Raw genomic sequence first — 21,633 nt, forward strand, 5'->3', positions numbered from 1 at the left:
AAGTTCGATAAAACGGCCTAACCGATTATTAGTTGTTTTTTTTAAAAAAAAAAAAAAAAAATTGATAAAGAGTTATAAGTTATAATGCTTGTAGATTTCACTTTTCACTGCGCCACACTGCTCGGTCAAGTCGGACCGTTCGCGGGAAGCCTCCAATTTTAGGATGGAGGGCTTGAGCCGAAGAGGCTTGAAACATGATCTTTTGATAGATCGAAGTTTGTCGTAACATATAGCAATTAATCAGCTATCATACGGTGGACAAATCCAGCAAACAAAATATTCTCCTCATATGGGCCATGGATTCATGGTTACAACTATCAATGGATGGCGACAAGTTGCCAACCATTGGATGGGTGTTTTTGGGGAACTTTCAATATCAAAGACTATATATACTAATTAATACCACCTAAAACAGTCGTAATTAATTAAATCAAAAAAGTAGGCAAAATGAATTTCCACCACATAATAGCTGCTGAAAATTGCACATGAAGAAACATATATAGCTCTAACTACCAGCAAAAATGATTGCATGTTGTTTATCATTTGACAAGAAAAAATGATGTGATTCCAGTCTTCATCAGTTATCATATTTTTGTATGAGTTCACAGTCTCAATCACTTGTGTTGAGAAATCAACTTCCACATGAATTATTGTATACCATACTTTATTTTTTATTTTTTTAATGGACGAACAAGGGCCCTGCCCACACAGAGAGTTGCAACTAATGGAAGCTCTTATTATTTTTTTTTTAATTTAATTACTGGTATTCTGTCCTAATCATCCCCTCAAGTCCCACATCAAAAACTTATAGACAATAGGATTAATTACTAAAAAAAAATTGTTCATAATTTGGCTTTGAAAATGGTAGAAAATGACGGTTTTTGAGACATATAGTTAATAAGGCTTGTTTGGATACAAATGAAAAACAAATTCTACTTGCTACAGTATTCTGGTTTTTTTTTTTTTTTTTTTTTTTTTTTTTTTTTTTTTTTTATAAATCCGAATATATAATACAACCCACATTTAACTTGAATACAATCCTTATTCTAATCCGGATTCACTCCGAATTTCAAGCAAGTTTTTGAATTCCAATGCACATTTTTTATAACTCTAATCATTCTACACAACTTTTCATACCTCCAATCATTTTCAATCATAGTTTTCCGTTAAAAAAAAAAATACTCTCATACAACTATCATCCAAACATGGTTTGATCGATCATTCAAACATCTTTTTTTGCCTCAGAATTCACGCACTAAGTAATAGTCGAATTCAAATTTCAAAAACTCGAACACTCAAACGTGCCAAATTGTTTAAAGAAGTACCTATTGCAACGTTAAGAGAACTTAATAGCTACGACAATGAAAATAACACTAATAATAACGGACCAAACTTGTTCTATTCTATTTTGGTAATCCTACTGTTCAATGAGATTTGTATTTATAATCTTAATTAATAGAAATATTTCAATGTCTAAACTTCATCACTAAACTAATAAAAAATTTCCACTTTTGTCAATAATGTAGTTTCGTCATTATGTCACTGATTTAGCGAAAACAACACTATTAAGCAGTAATGAATTATATTATTTATTTATCTTTATTAGGTGTATCTCACTGTCTCTAGGAACTGTTTGTCTTTTTTATCAATAGAAAATTGCATATATATTCTTCAGCCAACTAAGAGAGGAGGAGAGAAACACATGGGCAGATTCTAAGGTTAGTTGGCTTGGCTCAGCTTTATTTCTAAGAATTGAGCCCACAATGATCCTTTGCTTCCAAAACTCCAAACGGGATACGGTCGGGTAATGTTAGAAGTTTCTCTTATGTTATTTTTGTGTCATTTAAAAAATGATATTGTTTTTTAAAATTATTATTGAGCTTATAATTGATCACTACTGAATTTTGATTAAATGGTAATTTTAAATGCCACATCATTTTTAGAGGGACATAAAAGTGACACATGAGTGAGAAACTTCTAGAATTACTCGAACAAAGTCACATAGAAAAGTAGAAAATTTCATATATTCCTTTTGTTTTTCTTTGCTACATGTTACTTCTGATGACACAAATTTTGACATTACCCACCAAATCGACACAAATTTAACACGAAGGTGGCATATGAGGATTGAGAGATTTGACATTTTTTATTAAATGAGTTAGGATATGGTTGGCCTATATAGTGTTTACACTTATATCTCGACAGACCTGAATCCGACGAGCGATATTTATGACTGTCAATTTTTTATACGACATAAGAACCCGACACAAATTAACAAATTAAAGTTGATGGGGTTGACTTGTTTAATTAAAATGGTCGAATTATAATTAACTTATATAGTATTATATATATTCTTTGATAATACCCAAACCTGATGACGACAAATTGCCACCCTTACTCTTCATATATTGCGCAGTTTCAAACAAATTATGACTTTATATGGATAGAAACTTAAAAAAGAAAGCATTTAATCTTGCTTTTATTTTGATTGAGTTGAAAGAATTTATTTTAATTAGTTTATTAAATTGACATGTGTTTAAGAAATAAGATGAACTTTTAAAAAGAACGGGAGAATTACATTCATTTTGAATATATCAATTTAATAACTTGAATTAGGGAAAATCTTTAAATCCAATTCAGATAAAAACTTTTTTCCTTTTGCAAGTACCAGCAACACCAACTCGATTTATTTTTCTTATTAGTAAGTGTAGTGTGTACTATAATTTTTTTTTATTTAACAAAAAGCAAACATAAAACTTATTTTTCATCAGTCAAAATATTTTCTTATAGAAATATTGTAATTTAATGATTTTAATTTTTATAAGAAGAAGATTTTAGGTTTAATCTATAATATATATACGATTAAGATTTTCTATAATTGAAAAAAAGAAAAGAAAAGCAAAACTGGTCATACATTTTATTAGAATTTTTTATTTTTTATTTTTTTAAAGTAGATTCACCTTATAACGTTCTATATAAAAAAGACTATTAAAATTAAAACAGAGAGGTAAATGAACACGTAAAATAATTTATCATTTAAATTACATTTAAATAGTAATTACTTTTTTTTTCTTATGAAGTACCAACTTTTGCACAAAACCCTCACAAACTACCAACTCGATTAAAATAGAGCATTCAACTACTAAAGACAACCATTTTCCCCCCTTTCGTCAGTTAGATGGGTTAAAACAAACGGTCAACGGGTCACGTGACCGTCACATGCCGTTTTACCCTCGTTTTCTTCTTCTTTTCCGCCTCATGAACTACCACCATTTTCCAACATGCCCCCATGTAAAATGGCACATGACAGTCATACATTTATTTATTTTTTATTTTTTAAAAGTATATTCACCTTATAATGTTTTATATAAAAAAGACTATTAAAATTAAAACAGAGAGGTAAATGAACACGTAGAGTAATTTATCATTTAAGGAGTAATTACCTTTTCCCCATTCAACTACCAACTTTTGCGCAAAACCCTCACAAACTACCAACTTGATCAAAATAGAGCATTCAACTACCAAAGACAACCATTTTTCCCCCTTCCGTCAGTCAGAGGGGTTAAAACAAAACGGTCAACGGGTCACGTGACCGTCACATGTCGTTTTACTCTCATTTTCTTCATCTTTTCCCCCTCATGAACTACCACCATCTTTCAATATGCCCCATGTAAAATGGCACATGACGGTCATGTGACCCGTTGACCATTTGTTTTAACTCTTTTGACTGACGGAATGGGGGAAAATGGTTGCCTTTGGTAGTTGAATGCTCTATTTTGGTTGAGTTAGTAGTTTGTAAGGGCTTTACACAAAAGTTGATAGTTCATGGAGGGAAAAGGTAATTACCCTATCATTTAATTTTTATAATTATGATTTGACCTAAATACCATTATGATAAAATAATCATTAATCTATGTTCATAACTTGATTTATTCACTTATTTATATCATTATCCAGTATACTATCGGTTTTTATTATTTCGACCAACTCATTTTTTAATATTTCAACAAAAATAGATTTTCTTAAAAGGAAATGATATTTTATTCTACACCAAACTAAAAGCTCAGCTTAGAAGGAAGCCAATCAAGCCGTCAAGTTCTGGCTTGAAACTCTCTTGCAAAATAAAAACTCAGCTTACAATCAAGCCGTCAAATTCTGGCTTGAAACTCTCTTGCAAAATAAAAACTCAGCTTACAATCAAGCCGTCAAATTCTAGCTTGAAACTCTACTGCAAAATAAAAATTCAGCTTACAAACAAGCCGTCAAATTCTGGCTTCAAATTTGTCGGTGCTCCCACGTTGAGTCTATGAAATCTAACGCTCACACACAGATGAGAGACTCTCAGATGAAACGTAAACCAAAAGAGTGAAAGAGAAAAGTGCAAATCAATCTCCGCTCTCCCTTCTGTTCTACGAAACCCGCAGATTCATCAAAGAGCTTCTTCCACTACTCTCTGAAGGTCTGCCCTCTCTCTGATTTCTAGCTCTGTCCATTGGTGAAGATTGTGAATTTCCATGAATCGGAAGGTCATTCTGTTGGGTTCCGCAGAAATCCGGTACCGGATTCGTGCATTTTCTCGCATTTTTCTTTTGAGCCGTTTTTTGATCCTTCATTGACTAATTAAGCAGTAGAAAGTCTCAGACTTCGATCTCCTAATTCTCGATCTACTGCTCAGTGTCTCAAATTCAGTCAAATCTATCCAAGACTCGTGATTTACCTCATTTCCACTTCTCTGAAGTTTGGTTGCTGAGAAAATCGAGGAACCGAGGGAAAATTAAAATTAATTTTTGCCTGTCACTTTTGGCTTTTGCTTGCTTTCAGCTTGTAATTGTGTAACTAAACAGAGCATAAAAAAAAAACAAAGCAACTAAGATGGAGTAATTGATCTATATTGTAGCTAGCCTAGCATGACTGAGCTTCACGAATTTAGTGTTTTTCTCGCATCTATTGGTGTTCATTTTCGGCTTAATGGTGACTATTATACTGTTAGACTCTGATCTGTGTTTGCTCGGTTGGTGTTAAAATTTACATTTGGGATTTGCGTGGTTGTGTGGGCAGGAGGCTTTTTGATAATCTGAAAGGGTCTCAGGTGTAGATCTTGGAGAAGGGAAGGGTTCCAAATTGATTTGCTTGAGAATCTTGGATTGAAGCAAAGCTGGCGGCGACACTGGCTTGGAGGTTCGCTGCCAGCAATGGCGGCGGCCTTGCCGCTAATGATTCGGTACTTGTTTGTATTTAATTCTATTTTTAGTTCCTTGCATGTTTGTCTACTTCATTTGCGTGTTGTGAACCCACTTATGTGAATTGTGCACCCGGGAATCTCTTCACTCCTGCTTGCTGCCGTCAAAAGAGTCTGAATTGTATGAATTGAATGTGCTAGATCTCAGTGGGCACCCACTCCTACCTTTTTATTATATTCTTTTTCTTTGTTAATTTTAGAATTCTGATCAATATGTCCGGTTTATAATGGGCTTGGTAGCCTTGGTTGAATTTCGAGTATGGGAAATTCAGTTTTGGTAATTATGAAAACTTTTAGATTTGGAAGAAAGCCGCAAATGATTTTTTTTAGATCGGGAGATTTGATTTTTTTTCTCTCTTTTTCTTTTTCTAAAAAAAAAAAAAACTAGTAATGGGATTTGTTTTCTTAACTAAAAAAATGGCATAATTAAACCTGCATTTTCTTTTTCATTTTATTTTATAAACGGAAAACTTATTTTAATTTTGGGACTGAGTTATGGTTGATCTGTTTTAACTGGAACTCAATTTTCTATTGGATTCTTGAACCTGCATAATTAAACCTTCAATATTTATTGTTTTGAAGTCTCTAATACTATGACGCCATAAATTTTCTATCATTTTCACTAATTTTGAGTAGTTTCTGCTGTTACTGTCCATTGATTGATGTATAGACATGCCATAGTTATTGTTCTTCACTTTCATTCTTATGATAGCAGGAAAGAAATGGCGATGCGAAAGTTCAAGAGTCAGAGCCTCCAACTCCACATTCTGTTATGAAGATGGGTTTGAGGTCAGTTCAAACTTTATTTTGCGTTAAAAATTCTGCTTTTTGATAAAATTATTTTCTTCTGCCATCTGTCACAGCCAATTTATGGCTAAGCTCCTGTACTTTAGCAAAGAAGCATGTCAATGTAGCCGAATTAACAAGCATTTGTTGGGGCCTCTCTGTTGAAAAATAGTGCATCGATACAATGCTTGTTTGGATGTGTGTTACTAATCATAGATTCCAGGCAAAATGTTTCCAAAAGATTCTCCTGCAATAGGAGCTGGAGATCTGCTAAGGCTGCTTCTTTGTGGCTTATCTTTTCATATATATGGATTGTGTCTTTATTCTAGGACAATTTATCTACTTTTACTTTTGAAAACCATTCAGCTTTTACTTTCTGGTTCCAACTTTATCAAGTTAATACTGTCTGAGACCACATTCAGTGCTATTAACCTTGATTCAAATGCCTAATCATTTCAAAGGATACAGTAGCATAAAAACTGTTGGAAGGACTTGAGCAGTATGTGGCAATATAATTCTGGCCTAGGAGATACTTTATTATTCTAATACAACTTGAAATTATCTGTATTTCATTGCTTGATGTCGCTTTAATAGAGACCTCTTCATTTTTTTTTTTTTTTTTTTTTTAATTATTTGGTATGTGAAAATGTTCTTTCTTCCGGAAGCTGTAAACAAACTATTCTTCAACTTAAATTAGCTTCTTGCCTATCGTTCAGAGCTAGCTCCAGTGCTCAACTTAGGGCTGTATTTGTTTGTTGGTTTGTTACATATCTCGCATATATCTATCTCGCGATATTTGATAAAATGATAATTCTAGCTTATATTCTTATATCACTTGCAGAGAGCGTAGTAGTAGCATGGAGGATCCGGATGGGACATTAGCAAGCGTTGCCCAGTGCATTGAGCAGCTGCGCCAGAGTTCCTCGTCTCTACAAGAAAAAGAGTTTTCCTTGAGACAGTTGCTGGAACTTATTGATACACGTGAAAATGCTTTCAGTGCCGTTGGATCTCACTCTCAGGCAGTTCCAGTACTTGTTTCTCTTCTCCGATCGGGGTCACTTGGAGTGAAGATACAGGCTGCAACTGTTTTAGGTTCTCTCTGTAAGGAGAACGAGTTACGGGTAAAAGTCTTGCTTGGAGGATGCATTCCACCATTGCTTGGTCTACTCAAGTCCACCTCAGCAGAAGGTCAAGTTGCAGCTGCAAAGACCATTTATGCTGTTTCTCAAGGTGGTGTAAGGGATCATGTTGGATCAAAAATTTTTTCAACTGAAGGAGTTGTGCCAGTGCTCTGGAAGCAGGTAGCGAATGGGCTCAAGGCTGGAAATGTAGTTGATAGCTTATTGACTGGAACATTAAAGAACCTTTCCAGCAGCACTGAGGGATTCTGGACTGCAACAATTCAAGCTGGAGGAGTGGATATACTTGTGAAGTTACTGAAGACGGGGCAGTCGAGCACTCAAGCAAATGTATGCTTTCTTCTTGCATGTATGATGATGGAGGATGCATCTGTTTGTTCTAAAGTGTTGGCTGCAGAGGCTACAAAACTACTCCTCAAGCTGTTAGGACCTGGTAATGAAGCTTCCGTTAGAGCAGAAGCTGCAGGTGCTCTTAAATCTCTTTCGGCCCAATGCAAGGAAGCTAGGCGGGAGATAGCTAATTCCAGTGGTATCCCTTCTTTGATTAATGCTACTATAGCTCCTTCCAAAGAATTCATGCAGGGGGAGGATGCCCAAGCATTGCAGGAGAATGCTATGTGTGCTTTAGCAAACATTTCTGGTGGTTTGTCATATGTCATTTCAAGCCTCGGTCAAAGCCTTGAATCATGCGCTTCGCCTGCCCAAATTGCAGACACGTTAGGGGCTTTAGCTTCAGCTTTGATGATATATGATGGTAAAGCAGAATCTACTAGAGCATCAGATCCTCTGGCTATTGAGCAAACTTTGCTTAAGCAGTTCAAGCCCCACTTACCTTTTCTTGTGCAGGAGCGTACTATAGAAGCCCTAGCCAGTTTGTATGGGAATGCCATTCTCTCAATTAAACTTGCAAACTCTGATGCAAAACGTTTGCTTGTTGGTTTGATCACAATGGCAACCAATGAAGTGCAGGATGAACTTGTAAAATCCCTTCTCACCCTTTGCAACAACGAAGGCAGTCTGTGGCGTGCACTTCAAGGTCGTGAGGGAATCCAGCTGTTGATCTCTCTTCTTGGGCTTTCGTCAGAACAACAGCAAGAATGTGCAGTTGCATTGCTTTGCCTTCTATCCAATGAAAATGATGAAAGTAAATGGGCTATCACTGCTGCTGGTGGCATACCTCCACTTGTCCAAATTCTGGAGACGGGGTCGGCAAAGGCCAAGGAAGATTCAGCAACAATCCTTAGGAACCTATGCAATCACAGTGAAGATATACGTGCTTGTGTTGAAAGTGCCGATGCTGTTCCTGCATTATTATGGCTACTAAAGAATGGAAGCCCCAATGGGAAGGAAATTGCTGCAAAGACTCTGAATCATTTAATCCACAAGTCTGATACAGCGACTATCAGCCAGCTCACTGCATTATTGACTAGTGATCTACCTGAATCCAAAGTGTATGTTTTGGATGCCTTGAGAAGCATGCTTTCTGTGGTCCCTCTCAATGATATATTGCGTGAAGGTAGTGCTGCCAACGACGCAATGGAGACAATGATAAAAATCTTGAGCTCAACTAAAGAAGAGACTCAGGCTAAGTCTGCATCAGCTCTGGCTGGAATTTTTGAAACTAGGAAAGACCTGCGTGAAAGTAGTGTAGCTGTTAAAACTCTTTGGTCAGCCATGAAGCTGCTTAATGTTGAATCTGATAACATCCTGGTAGAGTCCTCGCGTTGTCTTGCTGCAATATTTCTTTCAATCAAAGAGAACAGGGATGTTGCAGCTGTTGCTAGAGATGCGTTGCCTCCCTTAGTTTTGCTCGCTAACTCTTCAGCTCTGGAAGTTTCTGAGCTTGCAACATGTGCTCTGGCAAATCTAATTTTGGATATTGAGATATCAGAGAAAGCTGTTCCTGAAGAAATTATTTTGCCTGCTACCAGGGTTTTGCGTGAAGGAACAGTTTCTGGAAAGACACATGCAGCAGCAGCAATTGCTCGTCTGCTCCATTCTCGCCAAATTGATTATGCCTTAACTGACTGTGTGAATCGTGCTGGAACAATTCTTGCATTAGTTTCTTTTCTAGAATCTGCTATTGGTGGATCTGTTGCCACATCAGAGGCACTAGATGCACTTGCTATTCTATCCAGGTCAGAGGGGGCTAGTGGGCACATAAAACCTGCATGGGCAGTTTTAGCTGAATTTCCAAAAAGTATAACCCCAATAGTTTTATCTATTGTGGATGCTACACCCTTGTTGCAGGATAAAGCTATTGAAATATTGTCACGACTATGCCGGGATCAGCCTGTAGTTCTAGGAGATACAGTTGCCTGTGCCTCTGGATGTATATTATCAATTGCTAGAAGGGTGATCAGTTCCACAAATCCAAAGGTCAAAATTGGGGGAGCTGCACTTCTTATCTGTGCTGCGACAGTGAATCACCAAAGAGTGGTGGAAGATCTTAATCAATCAAGCTTGTGTACCCATCTTATTCAATCTCTCATTGCGATGCTTAGTGTTGAACAGCCTTCATCTTTGGGAAATCAGGGTGATGATGACAAGGAGTCCATTAGCATTTACAGGCATACTAAAGAAGAAGGCAGGAATAGCAAATCCAATACAGGAACATCTGTCATATCAGGCGTGAACTTAGCCATATGGCTACTTTCTGTGCTTGCCTGTCATGATGAAAAGAGTAAAACTGTGATTATGGAGGCTGGAGCAATTGAAGTCCTCACTGATAGAATCTCAGATTGCTTTTCACAGTATACTCAGGTAATTGAGTTTCTTGTTCCACTACAATTTCAAAAGAAACAAATGATGTATCTAATTGTTGAATTCTGAGAATTTCACATTGGGCATTGTTTCTGTTTAACATTATTTTCTTTCCATCTGTTTACTCATGCATGCAATAGTGAGATCTAGTGGTGCGGTTATACTTTTTTTTTTTCCTCATCGAATGTTGGTTTGCTCCATGGTAATTTATGCAGATTGATTTCAAGGAAGATAGCAGCATATGGGTTTGTGCTCTACTTTTAGCAATTTTATTTCAAGACAGAGATATCATACGAGCACATGCAACCATGAAATGTATACCAGCACTTGCAAATTTGTTGAGGTCAGAGGAGTCGGCGAACAAATATTTTGCTGCTCAAGCAATGGCCAGTTTAGTGTGTAATGGTAGCAGAGGGACTCTTCTATCTGTTGCAAATTCCGGGGCAGCAGGTGGGCTTATTTCCTTACTTGGCTGTGCTGATGTTGACATATATGATCTTCTGGAGTTGTCAGAGGAGTTTGCTTTGGTGCGATATCCAGAGCAAGTTGCTCTTGAGAGGTTGTTCAGAGTTGATGACATAAGGGTCGGTGCTACTTCCCGGAAAGCAATTCCTGCCCTTGTTGATCTGCTTAAACCAATTCCAGATCGGCCTGGAGCACCATTTCTAGCACTTGGGATCCTGACTCAGCTGGCAAAAGACTGTCCGCCAAATAAGGTTGTAATGGTAGAATCAGGAGTTTTGGAAGCACTGACTAAGTATCTTTCACTTGGGCCTCAAGATGCAACTGAGGAGGCTGCTACTGATCTGTTAGGGATCCTATTCAGCAGTGCTGAAATACGGAGACATGAAGCTGCATTTGGTTCTGTCAGTCAACTTGTAGCAGTTTTGCGTTTAGGTGGAAGAGGTGCAAGGTATAGTGCAGCAAAAGCATTGGAAAGCCTGTTTTCTGCTGACCATATTAGGAATGCAGAATCTGCCCGACAAGCTGTTCAACCCTTGGTGGAGATTCTTAATACTGGGTTGGAGAGGGAGCAGCATGCTGCTATTGCTGCATTAGTTAGGTTATTGAGTGAAAACCCATCAAGAGCCCTTGCTGTTGCAGATGTTGAAATGAATGCAGTGGATGTCCTTTGCAGGATCCTTTCATCAAACTGTTCAATGGAGCTAAAAGGGGATGCTGCTGAATTATGTGGTGTTCTTTTCGGAAATACAAGAATCAGGTCCACAATGGCTGCAGCACGCTGTGTTGAGCCCCTTGTTTCTCTCCTTGTAGCTGAATTCAGTCCCGCTCAGCATTCAGTTGTCCGTGCATTGGATAAACTTGTTGATGATGAGCAACTGGCAGAACTAGTTGCTGCACATGGTGCAGTTATTCCTCTTGTCGGTCTTCTGTATGGTAGGAATTACATGCTTCATGAGGCTATTTCCAGAGCTCTTGTGAAGTTAGGGAAAGATCGACCTGCTTGTAAGATGGAAATGGTGAAAGCTGGTGTAATTGAAAGCATACTTGATATCCTCCATGAAGCACCCGATTTTCTCTGTGCTGCCTTTGCTGAACTGCTCCGAATATTGACCAATAATGCTAGTATTGCTAAAGGACCATCTGCTGCAAAAGTAGTGGAGCCCCTTTTTCTGTTGCTGACAAGGCTAGAGTTTGGGCCTGATGGGCAGCACAGTGCATTGCAGGTTCTTGTCAATATTTTAGAGCATCCACAGTGTCGTGCTGACTATAGACTGACTTCTCACCAAGCTATTGAGCCAATTATCCCTTTACTTGATTCTCCAGCTTCAGCAGTGCAGCAGTTGGCAGCTGAGCTTCTATCCCATCTACTATTGGAGGAACAACTTCAGAAGGATACAGTGACTCAGCAAGTAATTGGTCCCCTAATACGAGTTCTTGGTTCTGGTATACACATTTTGCAGCAGAGAGCTGTAAAGGCTCTTGTGAGTCTGGCACTAACATGGCCAAATGAAATTGCAAAAGAGGGTGGTGTCAATGAAATTTCTAAAGTGATATTGCAAGCTGATCCTTCGCTCCCTCATGCTTTGTGGGAATCTGCTGCTTCTGTTTTGTCAAGTATTCTGCAATTTAGCTCTGAATATTATTTGGAAGTTCCTGTCGCTGTGTTGGTAAGGTTGCTTCGTTCTGGCTCAGAGGGCACAGTAATTGGTGCATTGAATGCTCTTCTGGTGTTGGAAAGTGATGATGCAACCAGTGCTGAAGCAATGGCTGAAAGTGGTGCCATAGAGGCTCTTTTGGAACTTCTGAGATGTCATCAGAGTGAGGAAACTGCTGCAAGACTGTTGGAAGTATTGTTGAACAATGTGAAGATCAGAGAAACTAAAGCTACTAAATCTGCTATCTTACCATTATCCCAGTACCTCTTGGATCCACAGACCCAAGCTCAGCAAGCAAGGTTACTGGCAACTTTGGCCCTTGGTGATCTATTCCAGAATGAGGGTCTTGCTCGAAGTACTGATGCTGTTTCAGCTTGCCGTGCTCTTGTAAATGTGCTTGAAGAACAACCTACAGAAGAAATGAAAGTGGTAGCTATATGTGCGTTGCAAAACCTTGTGATGTACAGTCGGTCAAATAGGAGAGCAGTTGCTGAGGCTGGTGGTGTACAGGTTGTATTGGATCTTATTGGTTCGAGTGATCCAGAGACATCCATTCAGGCTGCAATGTTTATTAAACTACTTTTCTCTAATCATACTATTCAGGAGTATGCTTCTAGTGAAACAGTCAGAGCAATAACTGGTGAGTTCTCTTCATTCTCATTGCAGTGTTTGCTGAGCTTTAATTGATATGAAAAGCATCTGCTACTCGTATCATAACTGCCTGCAAGACTAGGTCCAGTTTATGTACTATTGTCTATCAAAATTTATTGGTTCACAATGGTTACTTAAATATTCTTGTATAGGGTTTTCTATTATTTCCTTATGCTCAGGACATAACTCATTCTCTGAGAATGTTTGAGGCTTTTGTCTATCAAATCATATTTCATGAAATATGTTTCCACATAAACTTAAGAATTGTTGCAAGTTTTGTGTCAAATTCATTAGGAAGTTTGATTGAAATACTTTTTCCTTTCTTTGATAATTGATGATATATTAGAGAAGGCATTAAAAGGACAGGTACATGGGATGTATATGCAAGGAACACTCCCCTAGTTACATTAGAGTCATTTTGTAGACACCTTTAATCTGGGGCGGACCTACCTTACTAGGTGGGGGGGTCCTTCGTAACCCCAAAAATTTTTTAAGTCCTTATAAAGATATGATTTTTTTTATACTGTGGCTCCGACAATGATGACTTTTTCACACCTCTAGATGTAGCTTTCTAAAGAAATTGCTAAAGATTGCTAAAAATTGAGAAATGAATTGCTAAAGATTTCACTACAGAGATGATAATGGATGAATTTTATTTCATGAAAAACCGTCGTCAAGCATAATTCAAAGGAGATGCCGAGTTGTATTTTGTATTTTTTATTTTTTAAATGTGTATAGCAAACTAGAAAACTTTTGTAGACATAACTTTCGTATACAGTTATGACATATGATTTAGTATGAAATTAAGTTTAAGACTTGTTTGCTTTTATTTTACATAAACGTGCGTGTACACACACATAGGGGGATTATATGTATCTATGTATTTATTATTACGTAGGTTTGGACTCCATGCAAAAAATCCTAGTTCTGCCCCTACCTTTAATGATGAAGTATCGTCCCCTTCTTTTACCCTTAAGGTAAATGGAGTACTAATCCAATTAAGGAGCTTTGAACTCACTGGCAAAAAAGATTCAATATTGCAACAGAAATGCTACAACTTGTTATGATCTCATGGAATATGCAAAATAAAATTAAGGCACCCTTCTAATTGTTGCTGTCAAGCTGAGTAGTACTTGAAGAAGAACACGTGAATGCCTACTGTTTATTCTATTTGTGGTTGACTATGCAAGACAAAATTAAGTTACTTTCCTGGCAGTTCTTTCAATCTGACTGGCATTTGAATAAGAACATGTGAATGGTAGTTTATTAGTGTTACTCTTCTTCCCAATCTGAGCAAATCTGTGAGTATTAGTTCTTGTTATATACAAGCTATTATTCCTTTTTCATAGATGATATGCTTGAGTTTGTCTGAAAATACTCGAAAGCTCTTACTGACTAAGAAATAATGCATTCGGTGAAATAGGCTGATATCTACCCATAAGTAATTTTAGGTAAAATGCGCTGTTTTGAGAATTGGTCTATAATGATATTGGTATCAGTTGTTGCTCAGATGTCTGTCTTGCAAGCAGATACATTTTCTTTCTTTCTTTTTTCTCCTTTAATTTTTGGTTTGTCTCATATGATTATTGTGGTCTTGCAGCTGCTATTGAAAAAGATTTATGGGCCACTGGAACTGTGAATGAGGAGTATCTGAAAGCTCTAAATGCTCTCTTCAGCAACTTCCCGCGTTTGAGAGCAACTGAGCCTGCAACACTTAGCATTCCCCATCTGGTTACGTCCCTCAAGACAGGTTCAGAGGCAACTCAAGAAGCTGCCTTAGACGCACTTTTTCTTCTGAGGCAAGCTTGGTCAGCATGCCCAGCTGAAGTTTCTAGAGCTCAGTCAATAGCTGCTGCAGATGCAATCCCCTTGCTGCAATACCTAATCCAGTCTGGCCCACCTCGGTTTCAGGAGAAGGCAGAGTTTCTGTTGCAGTGTTTGCCTGGGACACTAGTAGTGATAATCAAGCGTGGCAACAACATGAAGCAGTCAGTGGGAAACCCTAGTGTTTTCTGTAAGCTTACACTTGGCAACACTCCTCCTAGACAAACCCAGGTAAAATGCTTTTATATAATTCCATGCTGTCATTTTCTGATCAGCATTTTTTTTTCCTTGGGAACAATCTTCTCCTGCATACGTAAGTCATTTATATAGTATAAATACAAAATTACAATAATTTGAACGAGACTCCATGATGTCTTTACATCATTCAAACCATGTGAGTTAGTGCTCATTATAATTTGCCCTTTCCATGAATGAAAGCTATGTAATTTGGTTTCCTGGTTAATAATGCATATTGAAGAATAGATTATTTGGCTGTGAATGCTTGCTCATCTAGTGAGCGTCTATTCAATATATATAGAGATTACATAGAATACAAGATAACTTCTAACTTTTAACTTCTAACTTTTAGCTTCTAGCTTCCTGATCTAATACTATCTCTTGGAGATGAGTCTTATCTAATACAAACTGTAATCAGTAATCTAAGACTAATTTAAATACAAGTAGAACTCTTATCCCTAGGAACCTAAATATAAGTAGAACTCTTATTCCTAGTAACCGGCTGTCACAAGGAGTTGTGAACTACTGGAAGTCTTATCAATACACTCACTAGAACTCTTATGTGGTAGAGATGAGTTAGGAGTGTGTTGTGTGTTAATATCCTCCCTCAAGTTCAACGGGAGTTCACGGACGTTGAGCTTGTATGATAGACGATGGAATCTCTTTGAAACTAGGGGCTTAGTGAGGACATCTGCAAGTTGATCTTCACTTGGAACAAATAGAATCTCTAGGTCTTTGGAGGCAACCAGCTCACTAACAAAATGAAAGTCAATGGCTACATGTTTGGTGCGAGCATGGAAAATAGGATTAACGGACAAATAAGTTGCACCAATATTGTCACACCATATCTTTGGTGGAGTAGAAAGTGTAAGACCAAGTTCTTTGAGTAGAGATCGGATCTAGATCACTTCAGCAGCCGTGTTAGCAACAGATTTGTATTCAGATTCTGTAGATGACCTAGAAACAATAGGCTGTTTACGAGAACTCCAAGAAATCAAGTTGGTGCCAAGAAAAACACAATAAGCACCAGTTGAACGGCGATCATCCGAGCATCCTGCCCAATCAGCATCCGAGTATGCTTGAAGAGAAGTTGTTGATGTCTTTTGTAACAACAAACCATGAGTGATGGTGCATTTGAGGTATATAAGGATTCGCTTGACAGCTTGACAATGAAGTTTGGTTGGTCGATGCATAAATTGGCACACACGATTAACCACAAATGCCAAATCCGGGCATGTAAGAGACAAGTACTGAAGTGAACCCACCGTGCTTCTATATAAGGAGGGGTCTTCCATAGGATCACCTGTAAAGGCGGATAAGGCTGCAGAAGACGACATGGGAGATGATACTGGTTTTGCTTCCGTCATGTTTGTTTTGGAGAGTAAATCCCGAATGTAGCGCTGCTGGGAAAGTAAGAGACCATCTTTCATGGGTATAACTTCAATTCCAAGGAAGTAGTGTAACTTTCCAAGGTCTTTAACAGCAAAATCAGTGCTTAATAGCTGTAAGAGTTCATCAATGGCAGTGGGAACAGATGAAACAATAATAATATCATCAACGTAAATAAGTAAATACATAGAGACGGCTGCAGTATGATATATAAACAGAGAAGAATCTGTTTTTGAGCCAATAAAACCAAGGTCAACCAATTTCCCACTAAGTCGAGCAAACCAAGCTCGTGGTGCTTGCTTCAAGCCGTAGAGAGCCTTTTTCAGTTTGTAGAGGTGATGCGGATAAGAAGGATGTATAAACCCCGGAGGTTGCTCCATATAAACATCCTCGGATAAGAAACCATGCAGAAAAGCATTTTGGATGTCAATCTGTCTCATAGACCACCCAACAGAATAGGCATGTGATAACACAATTCGGATGGTAGTTGGTTTGACAACAGGGCTGAATGTCTCACCAAAATCAATGCCTGCATGATGGTGAAAACCCTTAGCCACCAATCGGGCCTTATGACGTTCGATAGACCCATCTGCCTTCCTTTTAAGTTTAAAAATCCATTTGCAGCCAACCACATTCGTCGCAACCGAAGGAGGAACAAGTGTCCAAGTGTTGTTTTTGAGCAAAGCATTAAATTCGGTTTGCATGGCAGTGCGCCATTCACTAATCTTGATAGCATTGGTGAAACATGTAGGTTCTGTAAGAGCAGCTTCAGAAAGTAAAGCCCGAGGGAGAGGGTAGCTCACTGTCTCGTCAGTGAGCTGTCTGATGGTCTGAACATTATTTTGAGATCGAGTCCGCATAGGGTGTACATGGAGAGGTTGCTGTATAGAGGACACATCCGGTTCTGCAAGAGATGAAACAGAAGAAATAGAAGGGCTAGAAATACTGACACTAGTAGGGGAAGAAGGGGTATTGAGAGCAGGGTTGGTGGGTGGAGTTGAAAGTGCTAGGGTGTTGGGAAAAGATGGGGTTAATGAAACAGAAACAGAAACAGAATTGGACGAGGAAGGAACTAGAGCTGGAGTAGTGTTGGAGAAGGGAAAGACATCTTCATGGAAGATGACATCCCGAGAGATAAATATGCGGCCAGTTTTAGGGTGGTAGCATTTATAGCCCTTATGACTTGTGCTATATCCTAAGAAGACGCAGGGTTTGGATCTAAGTGAGAATTTGTGAGAATTATATGCCCGAAGATTAGGAAAACACTGACACCCAAATACCTTAAGAAAGTTATAATCTGGAGTTTGAGAGAAAAGTTTCTCAAAAGGAGACAGGTTTTTGAGTAGGGGAGTCGGCAGTCGGTTTATGAGATAGCAGGAAGTTAAGCATGCATCATCCCAAAATTTCTTTGGGAGTGAGCTGGTTGCTAAGAGAGCCAAGGTTGTATCGATGATGTGTCTATGTTTCCTTTCCACACACCCTTGTTGTTGGTGAGTGTGAGGGCAAGAAACACGATGGACAATGCCAATGGACTGAAAATATTGGTGGAGGTTGCGATATTCACCCCCCCAATCAGTTTGAACAGATTTTATTTTGGTATTAAGAAGGCGTTCAGCCATGGATTGAAATTTGATAAAAACTGGCATAACATCAGATTTGGCCTGAATAGGGTAGACCCAAGTAAACCGACTGAAAGCATCCACAAAAGAGACATAAAAACGATTTCCATTTATTGAAATAGATTGGGAAGGACCCCAGACATCGGAATAAATTGAGTCTTAACGGATTACAAATAGAAGTTGTAGACACTAAAAAGGGCAATTGATGACCCTTTGCTTGTGGATAGACCGGGCAGGGCACTGTTGCCTTATTGGATAAAACAGGAAGCTGAAACTTGGATAGAACAAAGTTGACCATTCGAAGAGCTGGATGTCCCAAACGGTGGTGCCAACTATGTGAGGAAGTCCTCTCACCAACGAGTGCTTGGGATGGAGATGAATGCATTGGCGACGGAAAGAGGTGATAAAGGCCATCCTTAAGTGGGCCGTGATGAATTGGGAGCCTGGTCTTGCAATCCTTAATAGTAAAAAAAGAAGAGTGAAACTCAAAGAAAACATCATTGTCAAGGGCAAATTGACGAACAGAGAGGAGATTTTTGCATATATGAGGAACGTGAAGAAGTTGTTTGAGGAGAAATTGTCGACGAGATAAAGAGAGAGTTGCAGAACCGGAGTGAGAGATAGACAGACCTGTACCATTACCTATTCGGATTTGATCTTGACCAGAGTACTCCTCAGAGGATATGTTCAGATTCTGCAAGTTGCTGGTAAGGTGGTGTGTTGCACCAGTATCCGGGTACCAGTTGTCTTCTGGAGGAAGAGTAGGGGAAGAGTAATAGGCTTGAGCAGGCTGGTACTGGGCTGAGGGAGGTCCAGCAAGTGCAGGGTCAGGACGCTGATAGCATCTGGGGGCAGTGTGCCCAATTTTGCCACAGAGCTGGCAGACGGGCCTAGAAGACTGGCCTGAGTCAGGGTAAGAGGTGCTTCCTCTGCCGCGGCCAGGAGAGAAATATCCTTGACCACGAGAATTGTTGGTGCGACCACGACCGCGATAGCCCCGACCGCGTGAAGGTGCACCTCGTGTTGAAAAGTTGGTAGTGGGCACGACAGGCTCAGGAGTGAGATGGTGTTCGATTCGCATCTCATGCGCCAGAAGATGGCCGTAGATTTCATCGAGAGTCAGAGGATCCAGCCGTGTGGTGATGGAGGTAACAAACGGATCGTAATCTGTCCCGAGACCGGCTAGGAAATAGGATGTTCGTTCAAAGTCGTTGAGGTGTTGGCCGACAGCAGCAAGGTTGTCACAGAGAACCTTGAACGTTTGGAAATATTCCGTGATTGATGCACTACCCTTCTTGGAGGTAGCAAGTTGATAATGAATCTGCATTACCCGAGACTGGGCTTGAGAGGCAAAAATAGACACTAAGGTAGTCCAAAGTTGGTGCGCGGTAGCACAACCAACAGCATGAACAACGAGTGGTTCAGTAAGCGTGGAGATGAGCACGCTGAGTAGCATCTGATCACGTTGGCACCAAGCTAAAAATTCTGGATTTGCTATGGTGGCAGGAGCATTTGGAGTAGTGCTCGGATTTGGAATTGTCTGGGCTGGAGGTGTGGAAGTACCATCCAGGAAACCATAAGAATCTTGGGCTTTAACAAAAGCCATGATCTGAGTTCTCCAGCTAGGAAAATTGGCATTGGAGAGTTTGATTTGCAGAGTATGATTCATGTTTGGGACGGTAAACAGGACGTTGGATGAATCAGACTTGGAGGGAGAAGTCGGGGAAGCAGACATGATGTTGAATGGAAAAAAATTGGAGACGTGAGTCTATAGGGGCTCTGATACCATATTGAAGAATAGATTATTTGGCTGTGAATGCTTGCTCATCTAGTGAGCGTCTATTCAATATATATAGAGATTACATAGAATACAAGATAACTTCTAACTTCTAGCTTCTAGCTTCCTGATCTCATACTATCTCTTGGAGATGAGTCTTATCTAATACAAACTGTAATCAGTAATCTAAGACTAATTTAATACAAGTAGAACTCTTATCCCTAGGAACCTAAATACAAGTAGAACTCTTATTCCTAGGAACCGGCTGTCACTAGGAGTTGTGAACTACCGGAAGTCTTATCAATACACTCACTAGAACTCTTATGTGGTAGAGACGAGTTAGGAGTGTGTTGTGTGTTAATAATGCACAGAAATTTCTGAAAGTGTACTTTTAGACCTATTACATCGAAGGAAGTGTATTTATCTTCATTGGTTTTTCTAGTCCTACTCGTATAATATACACGTAATAAAGTTTCTTATCTCATTTTTAGGGTTTTAAATTTTGAGATTCCAAATTTGAGTGTAAAAGGAGATTGAGGTTTGTGAAACTGAGGGAGCCATATGTTGAGTGTAGTTTTTTTCATCTCCGTACATTTTCTTGTCATCTTTACATGGAGATAGCTCAAAGTAGAGCTGTCAATTTTTACATGACCTGTAAACCCGACACAAAATTAGTGGGTAAAGGTTAAAGGGTATAACCCGTTCAATTAAATGGTTTACCTTGACATGACTTGAACCCAATACATGACATTTAGGGCTAACAATTTGACACAACTCGTAAACCTAACATGAAATCTACACGAAATTAGTGGGTTAGGATTGATGAGTGTGACATGTTTAATTTAATTGGTCGGATTATGATTAATCTGTATAGTTTTATACCCATGCATCGATACAACCTGAACCTGACACGTGAACACGAATTTTCACCCTTAGGCCAAAGGCGAAACAAGATAATTTTGCCTTCTTTTTTGTACGATATTTTTTTGTTCTTTTGCGATTTTCTTGATTCTGCATTGTGCTGAAAATCTTGGGCTGCATGGAACTTCTGTGTTGTAGCATTGCACTGAACAAAAGCTGTATTTCATGAGATCCCTTTTAATTATTAGGTCATTTTTACAGTTAGGTCACATGTTACTTCAGCTTTTCTTCTGTCTAAACTTAGGGTATGTTTGGCCAAGCTTATCAAATTATTGCTGATGTAACTTCTAAATGTGTATTCATCAGGTGGTCTCAACGGGTCCAAATCCAGAGTGGGATGAGAGCTTTTCATGGTCCTTTGAGAGCCCTCCGAAGGGCCAGAAGCTTCATATTTCTTGCAAGAACAAGAGCAAGATGGGGAAGGTAACTGAGACGAGAAGTGAATGCCAAACTTCATATCGAAAGAGTAGTCTCTCATATTACTTCCGATTGTCCTTAAATTGCATCTTAACCCATTGACCTTTTATCTGATGACAGAGTTCATTCGGAAAAGTAACTATCCAGATCGATCGGGTTGTAATGCTGGGAGCAGTTGCCGGTGAATACACGCTGTTGCCGGAAAGTAAAAGTGGGCCATCCCGGAATTTAGAAATAGAATTCCAATGGTCTAATAAGTAAAACGCATTAGTGAACCAACAACCTGTAATCTGCTGCGAATTGTATAATTAGGTGGAAATACGTTTGACGAGATTTTCCTTTTTCTTTCTTCTTTTTGGGTTATTTATCATGTCAGTGTATATAGTGTACTAGAGATTTTGATTTTTCGTCAATAGCCTAAAGAATAGTCATTTGTCAATGTATTCTTTTGTATCCTGATCATGGCAGAAGGATTAAAGCTTTCCTTGTATTTTCTGTATTGAGTTCTGTGTGCTGTCCATTTTCAGAGGGAAATAATGAAGTTGGTTCTGGTTTTGGATTTGTAGATTTTGTTGGTTATATTTGTTAATGTTATTATTTGATTGTAAAATAAACATTAAGATTCATTGTCATATAGCAGTTAATTGTTTTTTTCCCCATTACTCCAAATATGTCAAAGCCGTTCTGTCTTTACTTGGGAAGATATTGTCCGTTCGATTTTTGTTTCGATGTCTGACTTCGTGAGATAAAA

At 38.7% G+C, this 21,633-nt stretch overlaps 1 protein-coding gene across 3 annotated transcripts; it reads left to right on the forward strand.

Moving 5' to 3' along the window:
- Window positions 1-4,301: 4,301 nt before the first annotated feature.
- On the forward strand, window positions 4,302-21,447 carry LOC133857186 (protein CELLULOSE SYNTHASE INTERACTIVE 1). Of its 3 annotated transcripts, none has more exons than XM_062292342.1 (8): window positions 4,302-4,459; window positions 5,059-5,221; window positions 5,952-6,028; window positions 6,867-9,927; window positions 10,143-12,687; window positions 14,299-14,753; window positions 20,772-20,888; window positions 21,003-21,447. In XM_062292342.1, the coding sequence occupies exons 3-8, from the start codon at window positions 6,012-6,014 to the stop codon at window positions 21,141-21,143; spliced, it is 6,336 nt and encodes a 2,111-aa protein (XP_062148326.1). In that variant the 5' UTR covers window positions 4,302-4,459; window positions 5,059-5,221; window positions 5,952-6,011; the 3' UTR covers window positions 21,144-21,447. The 3 variants fall into 3 exon arrangements, with proteins under 3 accessions (XP_062148326.1, XP_062148324.1, XP_062148325.1); XM_062292340.1 differs by having other exon boundaries at window positions 5,955-6,028; XM_062292341.1 differs by having other exon boundaries at window positions 4,316-4,555; window positions 5,955-6,028.
- Window positions 21,448-21,633: the final 186 nt, after the last annotated feature.

Source organism: Alnus glutinosa, chromosome 14 (genome assembly GCF_958979055.1).
Source record: "Alnus glutinosa chromosome 14, dhAlnGlut1.1, whole genome shotgun sequence".
Classification (NCBI taxonomy): Eukaryota; Viridiplantae; Streptophyta; class Magnoliopsida; order Fagales; family Betulaceae; genus Alnus; species Alnus glutinosa.

What these genes read in the sequence shown, in the direction of transcription:
- LOC133857186 (XM_062292342.1), top strand. An exon ending in GCTTTTCACAGTATACTCAG is followed by an intron (nt 9,928 to 10,142) that starts GTAATTGAGTTT and finishes TAATTTATGCAG; the next exon opens with ATTGATTTCAAGGAAGATAG. An exon ending in ACAAGAGCAAGATGGGGAAG is followed by an intron (nt 20,889 to 21,002) that starts GTAACTGAGACG and finishes ATCTGATGACAG; the next exon opens with AGTTCATTCGGAAAAGTAAC.